The sequence below is a fragment of the Poromitra crassiceps genome (assembly GCF_964638095.1).
Source record: "Poromitra crassiceps genome assembly, chromosome: 4".
Taxonomy (NCBI): Eukaryota; Metazoa; Chordata; class Actinopteri; order Beryciformes; family Melamphaidae; genus Poromitra; species Poromitra crassiceps.
This window is the reverse complement of record NC_139626.1, coordinates 57,471,781-57,488,431: the sequence shown is the minus strand read 5'-3', so window position 1 is coordinate 57,488,431 and position 16,651 is coordinate 57,471,781. Positions and strand designations below refer to the sequence as shown.

The window sequence follows — 16,651 nt, the reverse complement described above, 5'->3', positions numbered from 1 at the left end:
TAGTAGCTTGATAGCTGACAGCTAACATTAGCAAACAACACACATACAGTGATTTAGCTCAACACTCACCAGAAATATCAAGTGTCTAGCCAATCTGCTCCCACAATTGAGCCTTTCTGTCTCTGTTTGCGATTGTTTCTCCATGATTAGTTGCCAGAAAAGGAGCACCCGACACCAGCGTCTTTCTGAAAAGTAAAAATATTTTCAGCTTGAAGCGCTGGGAGTCGGGCGCACAAAAACGGCGGAGCGATCTGAAAATAGACGCTGGGCGCAGCGCACTTTCTATAGACGTCCGTGTGCGCCCGCATACGCTCCCCCCCCCCCCCCCCATTGGAAACAACTGAAAAAAGACGCTGGACCTGAGGAAAAGACGCTAGATGGACACAGGCCCTTATTCATTTCCATATCATTTTTCAAAGCCACAGGGAGCCACTAGAGCGGGGCTAAAGAGCTAAAGAGCTAAAGAGAGAGATTGCCTGCCTACCCCTGTGCTAGGCACACAACGATATTTGTAAGGGGAGGGAGCTGACAGTCTGTGCTCTTCACCCATGATCTGCAACAACAAAAAAGCTAATTTTAGCTTGGTGTTACTTACAAAGTGGCGCTACAGTTCTGTTGGTAGTGTTCTGCTTGCATATATGATGTCTCCATATTGAGCCAGTTAACCGTTTCCCAGGCCATTATGTAACATGTCCCCATGTCCCCGTTCCAGAATGTCATTGACCGAAAGCCATATCCAGAAGACGAAAGCCGTGTGGAAGTGAAGTTTGCCACCACGCCCATCATGTCCACGTACCTTGTAGCGTTTGTCATCGGTGAATATGACTTCGTGGAGAGCCAGTCGTCAGACGGCGTGACGGTACGCGTCTACACGCCCGTCGGCAAGTCGGAACAAGGGAAATTTGCACTGGAGGTGAGCTTGTGGTTTGAAACCCTTTTAGCCCGTCGGGCCGCAGCGGTCCGTCCGTTCACTCGACGTTTTTTAACACCTTTTTATTAAAAGCTGAAGTGGTTTTGAGAATATAAAAGAACCTCCAAACCGAGTAGACTAACTTCCTGAAACGGCCACATTTCCACCCTCAATTTCTATACTGGCGTCTCCATTACGATTGTTGTGTAGGCTTTGTCCTGGCCCTTTGACAACCGATAGACCACAAACTAGCAGACTATCCAGGCTTTTTGGGAAATACTTGTGGTGTTGTGTTGTAGCATAAAACAAACATGTGGATGTAACTGTTGTTCCCCCTTCCCCTCTCCCTGACTTTTGCAGGTTGCGACAAAGACCTTACCTTTCTACAAAGAGTACTTCAATGTTCCTTATCCGTTGCCTAAAATTGATCTCATAGCTATCGCTGATTTTGCCGCTGGTTAGTATTCGTCGTCGACACTCTTTGTAACTTCTGACATTGCATAGAAAATGTTTCCAGTGGAACTTTAACATGCGTGGTGTTCCTGCCTCTCTAGGTGCCATGGAGAACTGGGGCCTTGTTACCTACAGGTACATTGTAGTTGTCTAAGAACACGTAAATACAGACACGTAAATAAAGTGGAAACGCACATGCAAGGCGTCCTGGTCTTAACCTAGTCTTTCTCTGTTCCCCAGGGAGACGGCGCTGCTAATCGACCCGAAGAACTCCTGCTCGTCCTCCAGGCAGTGGGTGGCGCTGGTGGTCGGACACGAACTGGCCCACCAGTGGTTTGGAAACCTGGTCACCATGGTAACCAACCACAACAACCCCCCTTCCTCCCTCGGCCATGTGTTACAGAAAATGCCCAAAGGAAGACCTACGCAGAGCAACTTTTTCAGAATCTTTGAAAATGATGATAGTAATTAGGGATGTAACGATAACCGGTTTTAATGATAACCGTGATAAAATTCCTTACGATAACCGTGCCGTTTCAAATTTTCATTATCATTAAAACCGTGGTACCGTGATTACAGTGCTTTGAAAAACATGGTAAATACTGTCCATCATCAACCAAAGTTGGCAACCGTCTCCCAGATGCAAACGTGCAGCCTTGGAGAAATGATTTCAGTGAGTGTATCAATCCTTTTTGGGTCTGAGTTTTCAATATAAAACATTGTAAAATTATCTCTCAGTACTTTTTGAACATTTTCAGCATTCTTTTACGAATACCGTGATAATACGATAACCGTGATAATTTTGTTCACGATAATCGTGATGTGAAATTTTCATACCGTTACATGTCTAATATAGTAATAGTTGTAGTCATAATTATAATCAACTTCTAAAGTACGGACGCACACGCACGCCACCATGCACAGCGCCAGGGAGAGGGGGGGTGGGGGAGAAGTCTTTATATCCGGCCTGTGCAAACCCCCGCACCGCTTACTTCAACCACTGGGTGTGATTTTTTTTTTTTTTTTTTTTGTGTCTCTACAGGAGTGGTGGACCCACCTCTGGCTGAATGAAGGCTTTGCCTCCTGGATCGAGTATCTGTGTGTGGACCACTGCTTCCCAGAGTACGACATCTGGACCCAGTTTGTCTCTGCCGACTACACCCGCGCCCTGGACCTGGACGCGCTGGACAACAGCCATCCCATCGAGGTGGGTTCAGCGGGGGAGTCCGTCCGTTGTCAAACAGAAGCTGTGTTCTCATGTTGGTTTTGTTTTGGGGCCGGGGTCACGGGCTGGGTCGCTAGCTTCGATCTACAACGTTGACATCAAGGCTAATGTCCTTAGGGGTGAGCCAGCACCAATGTCATGTCACCGTAGCATGCAACAACAACCAGGTGTCATCAAAGGTGACAGACGCCAGCTCACCTGCCAAGCTGTCCCCGTTGTGGCTCAGGCGATGTCCCCGCGTCTCTCGGAACATCTCCCTCGGGTTTGGGTTTGAGGGCTCCGTTGCGGTACTCCCCCGAAATGTTTAGTTTGGACATACGCCTTGCAGGGACAGGACACGACAACAAAGGACGTCTCCAAAACAGATGGACTGAAATACGCTGTCGCTAACGGACTAACGCTGTTGGCGACCAGCTGCCGCCATCTTGTGAAGGGGGAAAGAGGGAGAGCTGACCCTGCCTACGGGAGCCTCTTATGGACATGGGCTTCCCCTCACTAAGAGCTAACCGTCCACTCCTTTGATAGACAGCCATCAATATGAATCATACATGAGCCCAGAGGGGCTGACTGTGACAGAGGGGCTGATTGTAACAGGGGGGCTGACTGTAACAGGCTGACTGTAACAGAGAAGCTGACTGTAACAGAGAAGCTGACTGTAACAAAGGGGCTGACTGTAACAGAGGGGCTGACTGTAACAGAGAAGCTGACTGTAACAGAGAAGCTGACTGTAACAGAGAAGCTGACTGTAACAGAGGGGCTGACTGTAACAAAGGGGCTGACTGTAACAGAGGGGCTGACTGTAACAGAGAAGCTGACTGTAACAGAGGGGCTGACTGTAACAAAGGGGCTGACTGTAACAGAGGGGCTGACTGTGACAGAGGGGCTGACTGTAACAGAGGGGCTGACTGTAACAGAGGGGCTGACTGTAACAAAGGGGCTGACTGTAACAGAGGGGCTGACTGTAACAGAGAAGCTGACTGTAACAGAGAAGCTGACTGTAACAGAGGGGCTGACTGTAACAGAGGGGCTGACTGTAACAAAGGGGCTGACTGTAACAGAGGGGCTGACTGTAACAGAGAAGCTGACTGTAACAGAGAAGCTGACTGTAACAGAGAAGCTGACTGTAACAGAGAAGCTGACTGTAACAGAGAAGCTGACTGTAACAGAGGGGCTGACTGTGACAGAGGGGCTGACTGTAACAAAGGGGCTGACTGTAACAGAGGGGCTGACTGTGACAGAGAAGCTGACTGTAACAAAGGGGCTGACTGTGACAGAGGGGCTGACTGTAACAGAGGGGCTGACTGTGAGGGCTGACTGTGACAGAGGGGCTGACTGTGAGGGCTGACTGTGACAGAGGGGCTGACTGTGACAGAGGGGCTGACTGTAACAGAGGGGCTGACTGTGACAGAGGGGCTGACTGTAACAGAGGGGCTGACTGTAACAGAGGGGCTGACTGTGACAGAGGGGCTGACTGTAACAGGCTGACTGTGACAGAGGGGCTGACTGTAACAGGCTGACTGTGACAGAGAGGCTGACTGTGACAGAGGGGCTGACTGTGACACAGAAGCTGACTGTAACAGAGAGGCTGACTGTAACAGGCTGACTGTAACAGAGGGGCTGACTTTAACAGGCGGCCAACAGGTTAGTTGTTGCAACAAAGGTGTTTACAATCACACAGATAGCACACATGTTCTCTCCATTACACCTGTATTGTAAATGGAGAAAGACACAGGTTTTTTTCTTCTTCAGATTTGGTTCTGTTGTTTTGTTTGTTGTTCACTGTAGCACTGTGTAGCTCTGTTTGTTCACTGTAGCTCTGTGTAGCTCTCAGTTTGCAGGGAGCACTGCTTTTGAATGCAACTCAATCCAATCCAGGACCACCCAAAACATGTCTTTCTAAACACAGTAACACTCAAACTGCAGTCAGACCTGCCTACATTCAATTTCCCCTGAAACTTGAGTATATTGTGGTAGATATGATATTTTAGCTAAGCCGGGTAAGCTAATTTCAAGTACTCTCTTACATGTCATGTTCATGTCATGTTGGATTCCCAGAAAATATGAACTGGGAAAAACATCTAGCGGTAATTACAAGTAGGATAACTGGTGGATTTTCTGCAAGCTTTGATATCTATTTACACAAACGGCAATCAGCCATGATAATATGTGGAAAAACAAGCAATATCTGCTGCAGTTGGTTTATGGTTAATTCTACATTCATAAATATGTGGTCGTTTTGAAGATGTGCGACACACCAAACCACTGGTCTGGACTTTGGTCCAGAGAGCACTGATTTGTAATTGAGTAAAATGAAGCACAGGTCATGCGGCCAGTGGGAATCAAACCCATAACCCTTGCCCTACCCACTGAACTGTGGAGGAACAGCTGCTGCTTGCTTCAATAAAAGTTATCTGCCGCATTGTGTATCATTAACTTACTTTTGTAATGATCAATAATTGATGGTTCATTAATGATTACCAGTCGGTTGGCACTGGGTTGTTGTGATGCTTTGTGTGTCCCTTGGCTGACTGACGTTCTGTGCTGCAGGTGAATGTGGGCCATCCGTCAGAGGTCGACGAAATCTTTGACGCCATATCCTACAGCAAAGGAGCGTCTGTGATCCGCATGCTGCACAACTACATAGGAGACGAGGTGGGGGGGCTGACTGACACACAGCATGCTGCACAACTACATAGGAGACGAGGTGGGGGGGCTGACTGACACACAGCATGCTGCACGACTACATAGGAGATGAGTTGGGGGCCGACTGACACACAGCATGCTGCACAACTACATAGTAGGTGAGGTGGGGGGGCTGACTGACACACAGCATGCTGCACGACTACATAGGAGATGAGTTGGGGGGCTGACTGACACACAGCATGCTGCACAACTACATGTGAGGTGGGGGGGCTGACTGACACACAGCATGCTGCACAACTACATAGGAGACGAGGTGGGGGGCTGACTGACACACAGCATGCTGCACAACTACATAGGAGACGAGGTGGGGGGGGGCTGACTGACACACAGCATGCTGCACGACTACATAGGAGGTGAGGTGGGGGGGCTGACTGACACACAGCATGCTGCACAACTACATAGGAGACGAGGTGGGGGGCTGACTGACACACAGCATGCTGCACAACTACATAGGAGACGAGGTGGGGGGGCTGACTGACACACATCATGCTGCCCGACTACATAGGAGGTGAGGTGGGGGGCTGACTGACACACAGCATGCTGCACGACTACATAGGAGACGAGGTGGCACACAGCATGCTGCACGACTACATGGGAGACGAGGTGGGGGGCTGACTGACACACAGCATGCTGCACAACTACATAGGAGATGAGGTGGGGGGGCTGACTGGCACACAGCATGCTGCACAACTACATAGGAGATGAGTTTGAGGGGGCTGACTGACACAGCATGCTGCACAACTACATAGGAGACAAGGTGGGGGGGGCCTGACTGACACACAGCATGCTGCACAACTACATAGGAGATGAGTTTGAGGGGGCTGACTGACACACAGCATGCTGCACAACTACGTAGGAGATGAGTTTGAGGGGGCTGACTGACACACAGCATGCTGCACAACTACATAGGAGATGAGGGGGGGGGGGGGGCTGACTGACACACAGCATGCTGCACAACTACATAGACGAGGTAGGGGGGGGCTGACTGACACACAGCATGCTGCACAACTACATAGGAGACGAGGTGGGGGGGCCTGACTGACACACAGCATGCTGCACAACTACATAGGAGATTAGGTGGGGGGGGGGCTGACTGACACACAGCATGACTACATAGACGAGGTGGGGGCGCTGACTGACACACAGCATGCTGCACAACTATATAGACGAGGTGGGGGGGCTGACTGACACACAGCATGCTGCACGACTACATAGGAGGTGAGTTGGGGGGCTGACTGACACAGCATGCTGCACGACTACATAGGAGATGAGTTGGGGGGGCTGACTGACACACAGCATGCTGCACGACTACATAGGAGGTGCGGTGGGGGGGGCTGACTGACACACAGCATGCTGCACAACTACATAGGAGGTGAGGTGGGGGGGCTGACTGACACACAGCATGCTGCACGACTACATAGGAGGTGAGGTGGGGGGGCTGACTGACACACAGCATGCTGCACAACTACATAGGAGACGAGGTGGGGGGGCTGACTGACACACAGCATGCTGCACGACTACATAGGAGACGAGGTGGGGGGGGGGCTGACACACAGCATGCTGCACAACTACATAGGAGACGAGGTGGGGGGGGGCTGACTGACACACAGCATGCTGCACAACTACATAGGAGACGAGGTGGGGGGGGGGGGCTAACTGACACACAGCATGCTGCACAACTACATAGGAGACGAGGTGGGGGGGGGGGGCTGACTGACACACAGCATGCTGCACGACTACATAGGAGACGAGGTGGGGGGGCTGACTGACACACAGCATGCTGCACGACTACATAGGAGACGAGGTGGGGGGGGCTGATTGACACAGCTGCACCAAGTGTGCTAGTAGTCTTCGTATTGCTTCTCTAGTGTGTTTACTTTGGTTTTGTTGTTGCCGTTTCTCTGCAGGATTTTAGGAAAGGAATGAACACCTATCTTTTGAAGTTCCAACATAAAAATGCTTCGACAGGTACGTTTTCTTCAAGACTGTTCCCCCCCCCCCCCCCCCACGACTAAACGGCCGTGTCAGATTTGTTTTGCTTGACTCTGACCACCGGTGGTCCTCTTCCTCAGAGGACCTATGGGACTGTCTGGAACAGGCTAGTGGAAAACCAGTCGCCCGGGTGATGAGCTCTTGGACCAAGCAGATGGGCTTCCCTATCATTGTAGTGGACCAGGAACAGGTGAGCTCAGCCTTGCCTTCACCGGACACAACGTCTATTTCAACAAACTGCTTTAAATCAACGTCAAGCATTTTGTTGATTGTGGTTAGAACTATTCAAGAGGCCCCAGCGGACAGCATTTGATTTTGAAATTCACCATATTAGCTGCCAAATGGATGATTTGAATCTTTGAAAAGGTATTATTGACCTTACAAAGTGTACGGCAGAGCAGACATTTATATGCTGCAGCCACACTTGACTAGTATTTGGTTGGTGGCTGCTGCTCATTTTCTCCCCTGCTTGTAGTATTTATACAAGTGTGGCATCTCACACACTGACAATTGTGATGTTATTTATAGCAAGGAGATGACCGCATCCTCAAGATGTCTCAGAGGAAATTCTGTGCCAGCGGACCACATCATGGTGAGTGAATAGGACCACATCATGGTGAGTGAATAGGGCCACATCATGGTGAGTGAATAGGACCACATCATGGTGAGTGAATAGGACCACATCATGGTGAGTGAATAGGGCCACATCATGGTGAGTGAATAGGACCACATCATGGTGAGTGAATAGGACCACATCATGGTGAGTGAATAGGACCACATCATGGTGAGTGAATAGGACCACATCATGGTGAGTGAATAGGACCACATCATGGTGAGTGAATAGGACCATATAATGGTGAGTGAATAGGACCACATCATGGTGAGTGAATAGGACCACATCATGGTGAGTGAATAGGACCATATAATGGTGAGTGAATAGGACCACATCATGGTGAGTAAATAGGACCACATGATGGTGAGTGAATAGGACCATATAATGGTGAGTGAATAGGACCACATCATGGTGAGTAAATAGGACCACATGATGGTGAGTGAATAGGACCATATAATGGTGAGTAAATAGGACCACATCATGGTGAGTGAATAGGACCATATAATGGTGAGTGAATAGGACCACATGATGGTGAGTGAATAGGACCACATCATGGTGAGTAAATAGGACCACATGATGGTGAGTGAATAGGACCACATCATGGTGAGTGAATAGGACCACATAATGGTGAGTGAATAGGACCACATCATGGTGAGTGAATAGGACCACATCATGGTGAGTGAATAGGACCACATCATGGTGAGTGAATAGGACCACATGATGGTGAGTGAATAGAGTGAATAGGACCACATGATGGTGAGTGAATAGTAGTAGTGTTTTCAAATAGGTCCTTGAGTTTGTTTGAATACGCTTGGAGCACTAGTTACTGTTAGTTAAGTTGTCACAGAAAATTATCCTAAATTGACTTTGCAAAACTCTCCAAACGTACTTGGTCTGTCAATAAAGGCCTGAAAGCAAGTCTGTTTGGAGAGTTTTGTTTGCATTCTAGGGCATTTCCTCCTTTAGGTGGGTTTGTTTGGCCAGGCGAGAACAATGCCTTCAGACTCTGATCGCACCAAATAATCGCACAGAGAGTTTGAAAATGTGTGAGTCACAGTTCTAGAAGAGCTGCGCTGCGGTTCGTTAGGAGTGAGAAAATATTCTCCACCAACTGCAGGAAATGACGGCTTATAGGTTTAAGGCAGGGATGGGCAACTTTGATGATAGTTTGGGCCCACAATGTTTAGTCCTCACTACCAGAGGACCAGCTTGTGACCCTGCACCAGTAGGATACTGTAACCCCATCACTTAATTAACCAATTATTAGTGGCCGGGCCAGCGAAGCGGCCAGGCCACTTCTTGTATTTGCCTTTATTATTAGTGGCCGGGCCAGCGAAGCGGCCAGGCCACTTCTTGTATTTGCCTGTATTATTCTTCATCCTCCCGGGAAGTTCGACTTCCCATGGATGAAAACTAACCAAACTTTGCACAAAGGTCCAGTCCCATGCCAAACGTCTTTGACACAAATTTGGGGCCAATAGTCCTAACGGTGGCACTACAGCGACCGTCTAAAGTTTAAAACTTAAAAAATTCATAAAAAATCAGGCGTACGTGCTACGGCTTTGCAACTTTCACCGAAATGTGCGCCTAAATGAGGGGAAGCTTTTGTACAATGCAACCTATGGCCAATTATGAAGTCTAAAGACCGCAAAACTGCAAAAACTGCAAAAACGAATTAAACCCTACTCCTCCCACATTTTTTCTTCAAACGACACCAAACTTCAGTATCTGCATCGTTAGACTGTTCTACACAAAAGTATCAAACCAGATTTTCGATCGGTCAAAAATTGAGCCCACAGTGCATCAAAACGTTGAATTCTGGCTCCGTGTATAGCCTAATTACCTTAATTACCTTTGGCAATTAGGTTGTATTTGTGATGTCATCAGTCAGTCAAGCAATTGTGATGCCATCACTGATGTCACTCGAGCAATTGTGATGTCATAATATTTTTTTCCCCCATTGACTTGCATGGGGTTTCGAAAAATCTTGCAGTAAATTAGCTGTAATTCAGAAACCATAACAGCTACAGCTACGAAACTTGGTAGGGAGGTGCACAGAGGGGCCTTTTATTCTACACGAAAGAATTACACAAATTGAGCAGATGGTGGAGCTATAACAGCCCTCTTTACATTCTGGTCCATAACTTCTGAACCGTATGGTCTATCATCAAACTTTTTTTCCCCCTGGATTCCTTGGGTCCTTCCGCATCTACTCATCTAGGCCACGCCCATTTCCGTCTGACTAGATTTTCCGCCATTTTGAATTTGGTCCAAAACAGTTTTTTTGCGATTCCCCCTTGAAATTTTGTCCAGTCTTCACCAAACCAAAGCACTAGGGGTGTCACGATACACTCAGTTCACGATACGATACGTATCACGATACTGGGTTCACGATAACGATACGATACGATACGATTTTAACAATATTTTTTTTAACTTGAATAATGACAATATATGACTGGAAAAGTAGTATTTTATTTGAAATGCACAAATACAAAACATGCTGTTGTGGGAAATTGTTATTACAATAACAACTAGAAAAAACATGAGATTGGAGATAAGGCTTATCTTGAAATAGAATGAGTTACACCGTCACTTAGATTTACTTTGAACTAAAAGGTTTCTCAGCAGTATAAATTCTCATTATGCATCTTCAGTTTTTCTTCAAACTCAAACAACAAGACTTTTCTTAATCTATTTTTTATGCATCTTCAGTTTTTCCTGTCAAGTAAACAGTTTTGCCAGAAACTCAATTGAATGGTTTCTCTCCTGTATAACTTCTCATGTGTCTCTTCAGAGACTTGTTCAACTGAACTACTTTCCACACATTGAACTTCAACAAACAAAGACGTTTCTTTTTTTTGAAATTTTTTTTTTTTTTTTTTTTTTTTTTTTTTTTTGCGATATGAGATTTCATCTCAACGATACATATCGTGACGTTTTACTATCGCGAAATTTCGTGGGACGATATATTGTGACACCCCTACAAAGCACACATCATGTGATGAGTGTCCTGCACAACACTGTTTCGTGGTATTTGAAAAAAGCACACCGTTGCGATATAATCGACTTCCAAACTTCTGTGGGTGGGGCCAATTTCACAAGAATCACCATAACTCTAGAACACAACGTGCGATCCTAACCAACCTTGGTCCAGGTGTGGAAGGATGTACTCTGAGCCTATAGGATAAATATTGTGTCATTTCGCCTTTAGGGGGCGCTATAGCAGCATTCAGTACCTGTACCTTCTAAATAGTTTTATTTTGAAGGGCGGCAGGAAGTGCTGATTCATTGTCATTATGGCCAACCTTCCTTCTTGTATTGACACTTGACACTTCTGAGCTGATTTCAAGGCTCAAGGCTCAAAGCCTTGAGACTTGCCCGGCCACGACCCATTGCTGCGCAGCAGCTATTATTATTCTTATTCCTCCCGGGAAGTTCGACTTCCCATGGATGAAAACTAACCAAACTTTGCACAAAGGTCCAGTCCCATGCCAAACGTCTTTGACACAAATTTGGGGCCAATAGTCCTAACGGTGGCACTACAGCGACCGTCTAAAGTTTGAAACTTAAAAAAATCATAAAAAATCAGGCATACGTGCTACGGCTTTGCAACTTTCACCGAAATGTGCGCCTAAATGAGGGGAAGCTTTTGTACAATGCAACCTATGGCCAATTATGAAGTCTAAAGACCGCAAAAACGAATTAAACCCTACTCCTCCCACAATTTTTCTTCAAACGACACCAAACTTCAGTATCTGCATCGTTAGACTGTTCTACACAAAAGTATCAAACCAGATTTTCGATCGGTCAAAAATTGAGCCCACAGTGCATCAAAACGTTGAATTCTGGCCCCGTGTATAGCCTAATTACCTTAATTACCTTTGGCAATTAGGTTGTATTTGTGATGTCATCAGTCAGTCAAGCAATTGTGATGCCATCACTGATGTCACTCGAGCAATTGTGATGTCATAATAGCTTAAAGCCTTGAGACTTGCCCAGCCACGACCCATTGCTGCGCAGCAGCCACTTTTTTGGCGCGTAATACCCCCCACAATTTCTGCGCCACATAGACATGTCCGAACTCAAAACATGCGGCTTATTGAGGACAGGTGTGCTATGACTTTTCTAAGGGTTTGGTCAAGCAGTTTGGCACTTCTTTTGAATTGACCCAGACCCGGCCGGGTCCGGGTCGGAACCTCGGGTATTCGGGGGGTCGGGCATACCCGAAGACCTCTAGCTCAAAGCCTTGAGACTTGCCCGGCCACGACCCATTGCTGCGCAGCAGCTATAATTGTTATTAATTTGATGAAAAGAACAAAATATATACTGGTAATCAAAGTTTATGATGCCAACATTTCTATTGGGCCGAGCCGTCTATAAGAAGGTCTGTCTGTATGTCCCCATGAAAGAAAAATTTGCCACGTCACCGATGATGTCATACAGTTCTAGATGGCTCGGCCTGGTGGCCAGGTCACTGCTATAGTGATGTCATAATGTCGGGGGTAAATGGTAAAATAGCCTGTATTACAATGAGTAGGTACATTCACCCATTCACACACATTCATACACCGATGCAGTAAGCTGCCACAGCCATTGGGAGCAATTTGGGGTTCAGTATCTTACTCAAGGACACATTGATATTAGGGGTGGGGGGGGGCAATCCATACAGCATAGTATTGCGATATTTTGTAGGCAATATGTTGTATCGTATCGAATGCCAAGTATCGTGATATTTTATTATACAAAATGTCAAGTGCATCATGCAACATTTATGACAGGTTTTTATGACAGTGTTGGTCAGTCTGTCTGCTTGATATAAAACAATAAAAATGATTGAAGTGAGATGAACAGACTGGAAACTTTATCTGATTAGATCAAACAAATGTTGACAAAGTTTTTTCCTTTGGGGGCATCATTTGCAGTTGAAAAAAGGTCGCAGTACAAGCATATCGCAATATCGCAATAGTATCGTGACTTACGTATCGTGATAATATCGTATCGTGGGTCATCTGGTGATTCCCACCCCTACTCGATATGCAGACTGGAGGAGGCGGGCATCGAACCACCGATCTCTTTATCCAAAGCGATTAGTGGATGACCCGCTCTACCTCCTGAGCTACGAATAATTCTACAATCACACGTGAACTATATGACATGATTCAAGATTCAAGATTTTTATTGTCACTCCGTAGTACAAGTATCACGTGTGAAATTCTTGTGCTGTGAACTCCCTTTACAACATAGTACAAATTTAACAGGGCATATGAGTGCAAAAACAACAAGAGACACAACAAGCAATAAGGCAGTAGAGTGATAAGACAAGTCAGAGACAGTGGCATATTCACTGCACATAGGTGCACATGTCATGTGCATACTTTGGACGTACTTAAACATTTTGAATTCGACGTATTTGACGTACAGGTGCAAATAGCATATACCTAATTAAACATACAATTAAACATTACACATACATAATGGTAGCATCTGCAGTGCGGTACAGTACAGCTACTACACTATTTGTGTATGTTAAGGAGTCTCGTGGCCTGCGGGAAGAAACTGTCCCTCAAGCGATTTGTGCGTGCTTTTGGGACCCTGTATCTTCTCCCTGAGGGTAACAGGGAGAACAGGCTGTTGTGCGGATGGTTTGTGTCTTTGATGATCTTCAGGGACCTCCTGAGGCACCGCTGGTTATATAGTTCCTGCAGTTCTGGCAGCTCACATCCTGTTACGTGCTGGGCCGCGCGTCTCACTCTTCGTAGCGCCCTGCGGTCCATGGTGGTACAGTTCCCGTACCAGGTGGTGAAGCAGCCAGTCAGCAGGCTTTCAATGGTGCCTCTGTAGAAGTCCCTAAGGATTTCTGGCCTTAGCCCAAATTTCTTTAGGCGCCTGAGTCCGTGTAGTCGCTGTTGGGCCTTTTTGACAACAGTGGCGGTGTGACCGGCCCATGTCAGGTCCTGGTGGATGTTGACTCCCAGGTACTTGAAGCTGTCCACCCTTTCCACCACTGTGCCGTTGATGGTGATTGGGGGTGTGCGCCCCCCCACCCCCCTCCTGTAGTCTACAATGATCTCCTTGGTCTTGGAGATGTTCAGAGAGAGGTGGTTGTCCTGGCACCACTGTTCCAGGGCCTTCACCTCCTCTCTGTAGGCCGTCTCGTCGCCCCTGGAGATCAGCCCCACGACTGCTGTGTCGTCTGCAAACTTCACGATGGTGTTAGAGATTTGAGTCGCCGCCACGCAGTCGTGGGTGTAGAGGTCGTACCAGAAGGGGCTGGAGACGCATCCCTGCGGCGCTCCTATGCTGATGGTCAGTGGGGAGGAGGTGAGGTTGCCCACTCTCACCACCTGGCGGCGGTCTGTCAGAAAGTCCAGGATCCAGTCACACATTGCTGTGTTTAGTCCCAGGACCTTGAGCTTGCTTACCAGCCTGGAGGGTACTATGATGTTGAATGCTGAGCTGTAGTCCATGAACAGCATTCTCACATAGGTGTCCTTCCCCTCCAGGTGTGAGAGGGCAGTGTGGAGTACGGGTGCTATTGCATCCGCCGTGCTCCTGTTGGGTCGGTATGGCTGACCTGGTATGACATCATCGGTGACCCCGTCACTCGGTCCCTAGTGGCCACGTGTGACATCATAGGCAACCTGGCCACTGTCTCTCTTTTAGGGGACATTCACCACCACCGGCGTTTGCATGCTCAGTTGAAGGATTGCAGCCAGGGTATGATGTCATCAGTGGGTATGACATCAGTCACCACCGGCGTTTGCACGCTCAGTTGAAGGATTGCGGCCAGGGCATGATGTCATCAGTGTGGGTATGACATCAGTCACCACCGGCGTTTGCATGCTCAGTTGAAGGATTGTGGCGGAATCGAGGGCATGACTGTGGCACACTATTGACGAGTGCTCACTGATGACATCACTCGCGGAGTGACATCCAGGCATAATCATAGCATTATGACATAATAAAAATATGACATCATTATATTATGAGAACATAATAACATTATGATATTATGCGAGACAAAAATGGCTTCCAGATCAGAGGAGGACCTCTCCTGTCCTGTCTGCCGTGACATCTTTAAAGATCCTGTCCTCCTGTCATGCAGTCACAGCTTCTGTAGAGCCTGCCTGCAGAGCTGGTGGACACACGAGTGGACACACGAGTGTCCACTTTGTAGAGAAATATCTTCACCGGCTGAACCACCTTGTAACTTGGCGTTGAAGAACCTGTGTGAGGCTTTCTTACTGGAGAGCGATCAGAGAGCTTCAGCTGGATCTGGGCCTCTCTGCGGTCTGCACTCTGAGGAGCTCAAGCTCTTCTGTCTGGACCACCAGCAGCCAGTGTGCGTCATCTGTCGAGACTCAGAAGCGCACGCCGACCACAGATTCAGACCCATCGACGAAGCTGCATGGCATCACGAGGAGGAGCTCCATGACGCCCTCCATGCGTCCCTGATCTCCCGGCACTATTCGCATTTTTTCTGTATTTCTTTGTTTCTCTTTCGTTTTCTTTTTTTAACGTGCAAAATCAAATCAAATCACTGAAAGGGGAAACTGAAGCTCTTTAATAAAGTTAAAGGACACCGTGATCAAACGGCAGAACCCATTAAGGCGCATGCCTGCCGACACAGAGAGCTGTGTTCAGGAGGAGTTTAAGAAGCTTCATCCGTTTCTACAAGAGGAAGAGGAGGAGTTTAAGAAGCTTCATGCTCTGTTTCTACAAGAGGAAGAGGGGGAGTTTAAGAAGCTTCATCTGTTTCTACAAGAGGAAGAGGACAAGAAGAAGAGGAGTTTAAGAAGCTTCATCTCTTTCTACAAGAGGAAGAGGAGGAGTTTAAGAAGCGGAGTTTAAGAAGCTTCATCTGTTTCTACAAGAGGAAGAGGAGGAGTTTAAGAAGCTTCATCCGTTTCTACAAGAGGAAGAGGAGGAGTTTAAGAAGCTTCATCTGTTTCTACAAGAGGAAGAGGAGTTTAAGAAGCTTCATCTGTTTCTACAAGAGGAAGAGGAGGCCAGGATTGCTGAGCAGAGAGATACCAGTCATAGAGAATGAGCTGGGAGCTGAAGATGTCTTGATCCTGCCGAACTACAAGGCTACAGTGGAAAGAGTGCAGCGCCCCCTGCTGGAGGATCCATAGCTGGTCTCAGGAGCTTTGATAGATGAGGCCAGAGCCGTATAATAGAAGAGTTCCAACATCTCCATTCACTCCAATGGACCAGTTTTTTTTCCAGGAAGTAGAAAGTGGAACTCTTCAGTAAAAAAAGCAGCACTGTCGAGTTGCATCAAAATAGACAGTGTTGTACTTTGAAAGGGTTTTTCATCCCTTGAAATGAATCAAATTGTACATTATCGGCTTTATTTTAGCATGCAAAAGTAGCGCGAGACCCATTCCTGGCTGTTCATTGGCTAATGATTCTTGCATTTTGGTCCTCCGCTGACGCCACTCTCTTACTAGAGGACACTAGATGAGGCCAAAACACCTGGGCAACCTGAGTGTCACAGTCTGGGACAAGATGAAGGAGATGGCCTCCTACACTCCTGTGGTTCTGGACCCCAACACTGCCTCTCCATGTGTCATCCTGTCTGAAGCTCTGACCAGTGTGAGATTGGGATGGAGACAGCAGCTTCTTCCTGAAAACCCAGAGAGGTTTGAGGTGTCAGTGGTCTAACATGCTGTTTCCATGGTTTCACACTTGGGGAACTCTGAAGGTTTTACCAGTGAAGGTCTCTGTACAAGTAGGACCGCAAAGTTAG

At 47.3% G+C, this 16,651-nt stretch overlaps 1 protein-coding gene across 2 annotated transcripts in view; it reads left to right on the top strand.

The window, feature by feature from the left end:
* Positions 1-16,651, top strand: part of npepps (aminopeptidase puromycin sensitive) — a gene marked incomplete at its 5' end in the record, with an annotated part of 99,125 nt that overhangs the window by 35,035 nt on the left and 47,439 nt on the right. For both annotated transcript variants that reach the window (XM_083635557.1, XM_083635558.1), the window contains 9 exons: positions 713-913; positions 1,271-1,367; positions 1,465-1,498; positions 1,604-1,718; positions 2,406-2,570; positions 5,136-5,240; positions 7,199-7,259; positions 7,364-7,473; positions 7,812-7,875. In XM_083635557.1, coding sequence (XP_083491683.1) covers positions 713-913; positions 1,271-1,367; positions 1,465-1,498; positions 1,604-1,718; positions 2,406-2,570; positions 5,136-5,240; positions 7,199-7,259; positions 7,364-7,473; positions 7,812-7,875 — 952 coding nt within the window. The remainder of the gene's footprint in view (positions 1-712; positions 914-1,270; positions 1,368-1,464; positions 1,499-1,603; positions 1,719-2,405; positions 2,571-5,135; positions 5,241-7,198; positions 7,260-7,363; positions 7,474-7,811; positions 7,876-16,651) is intronic.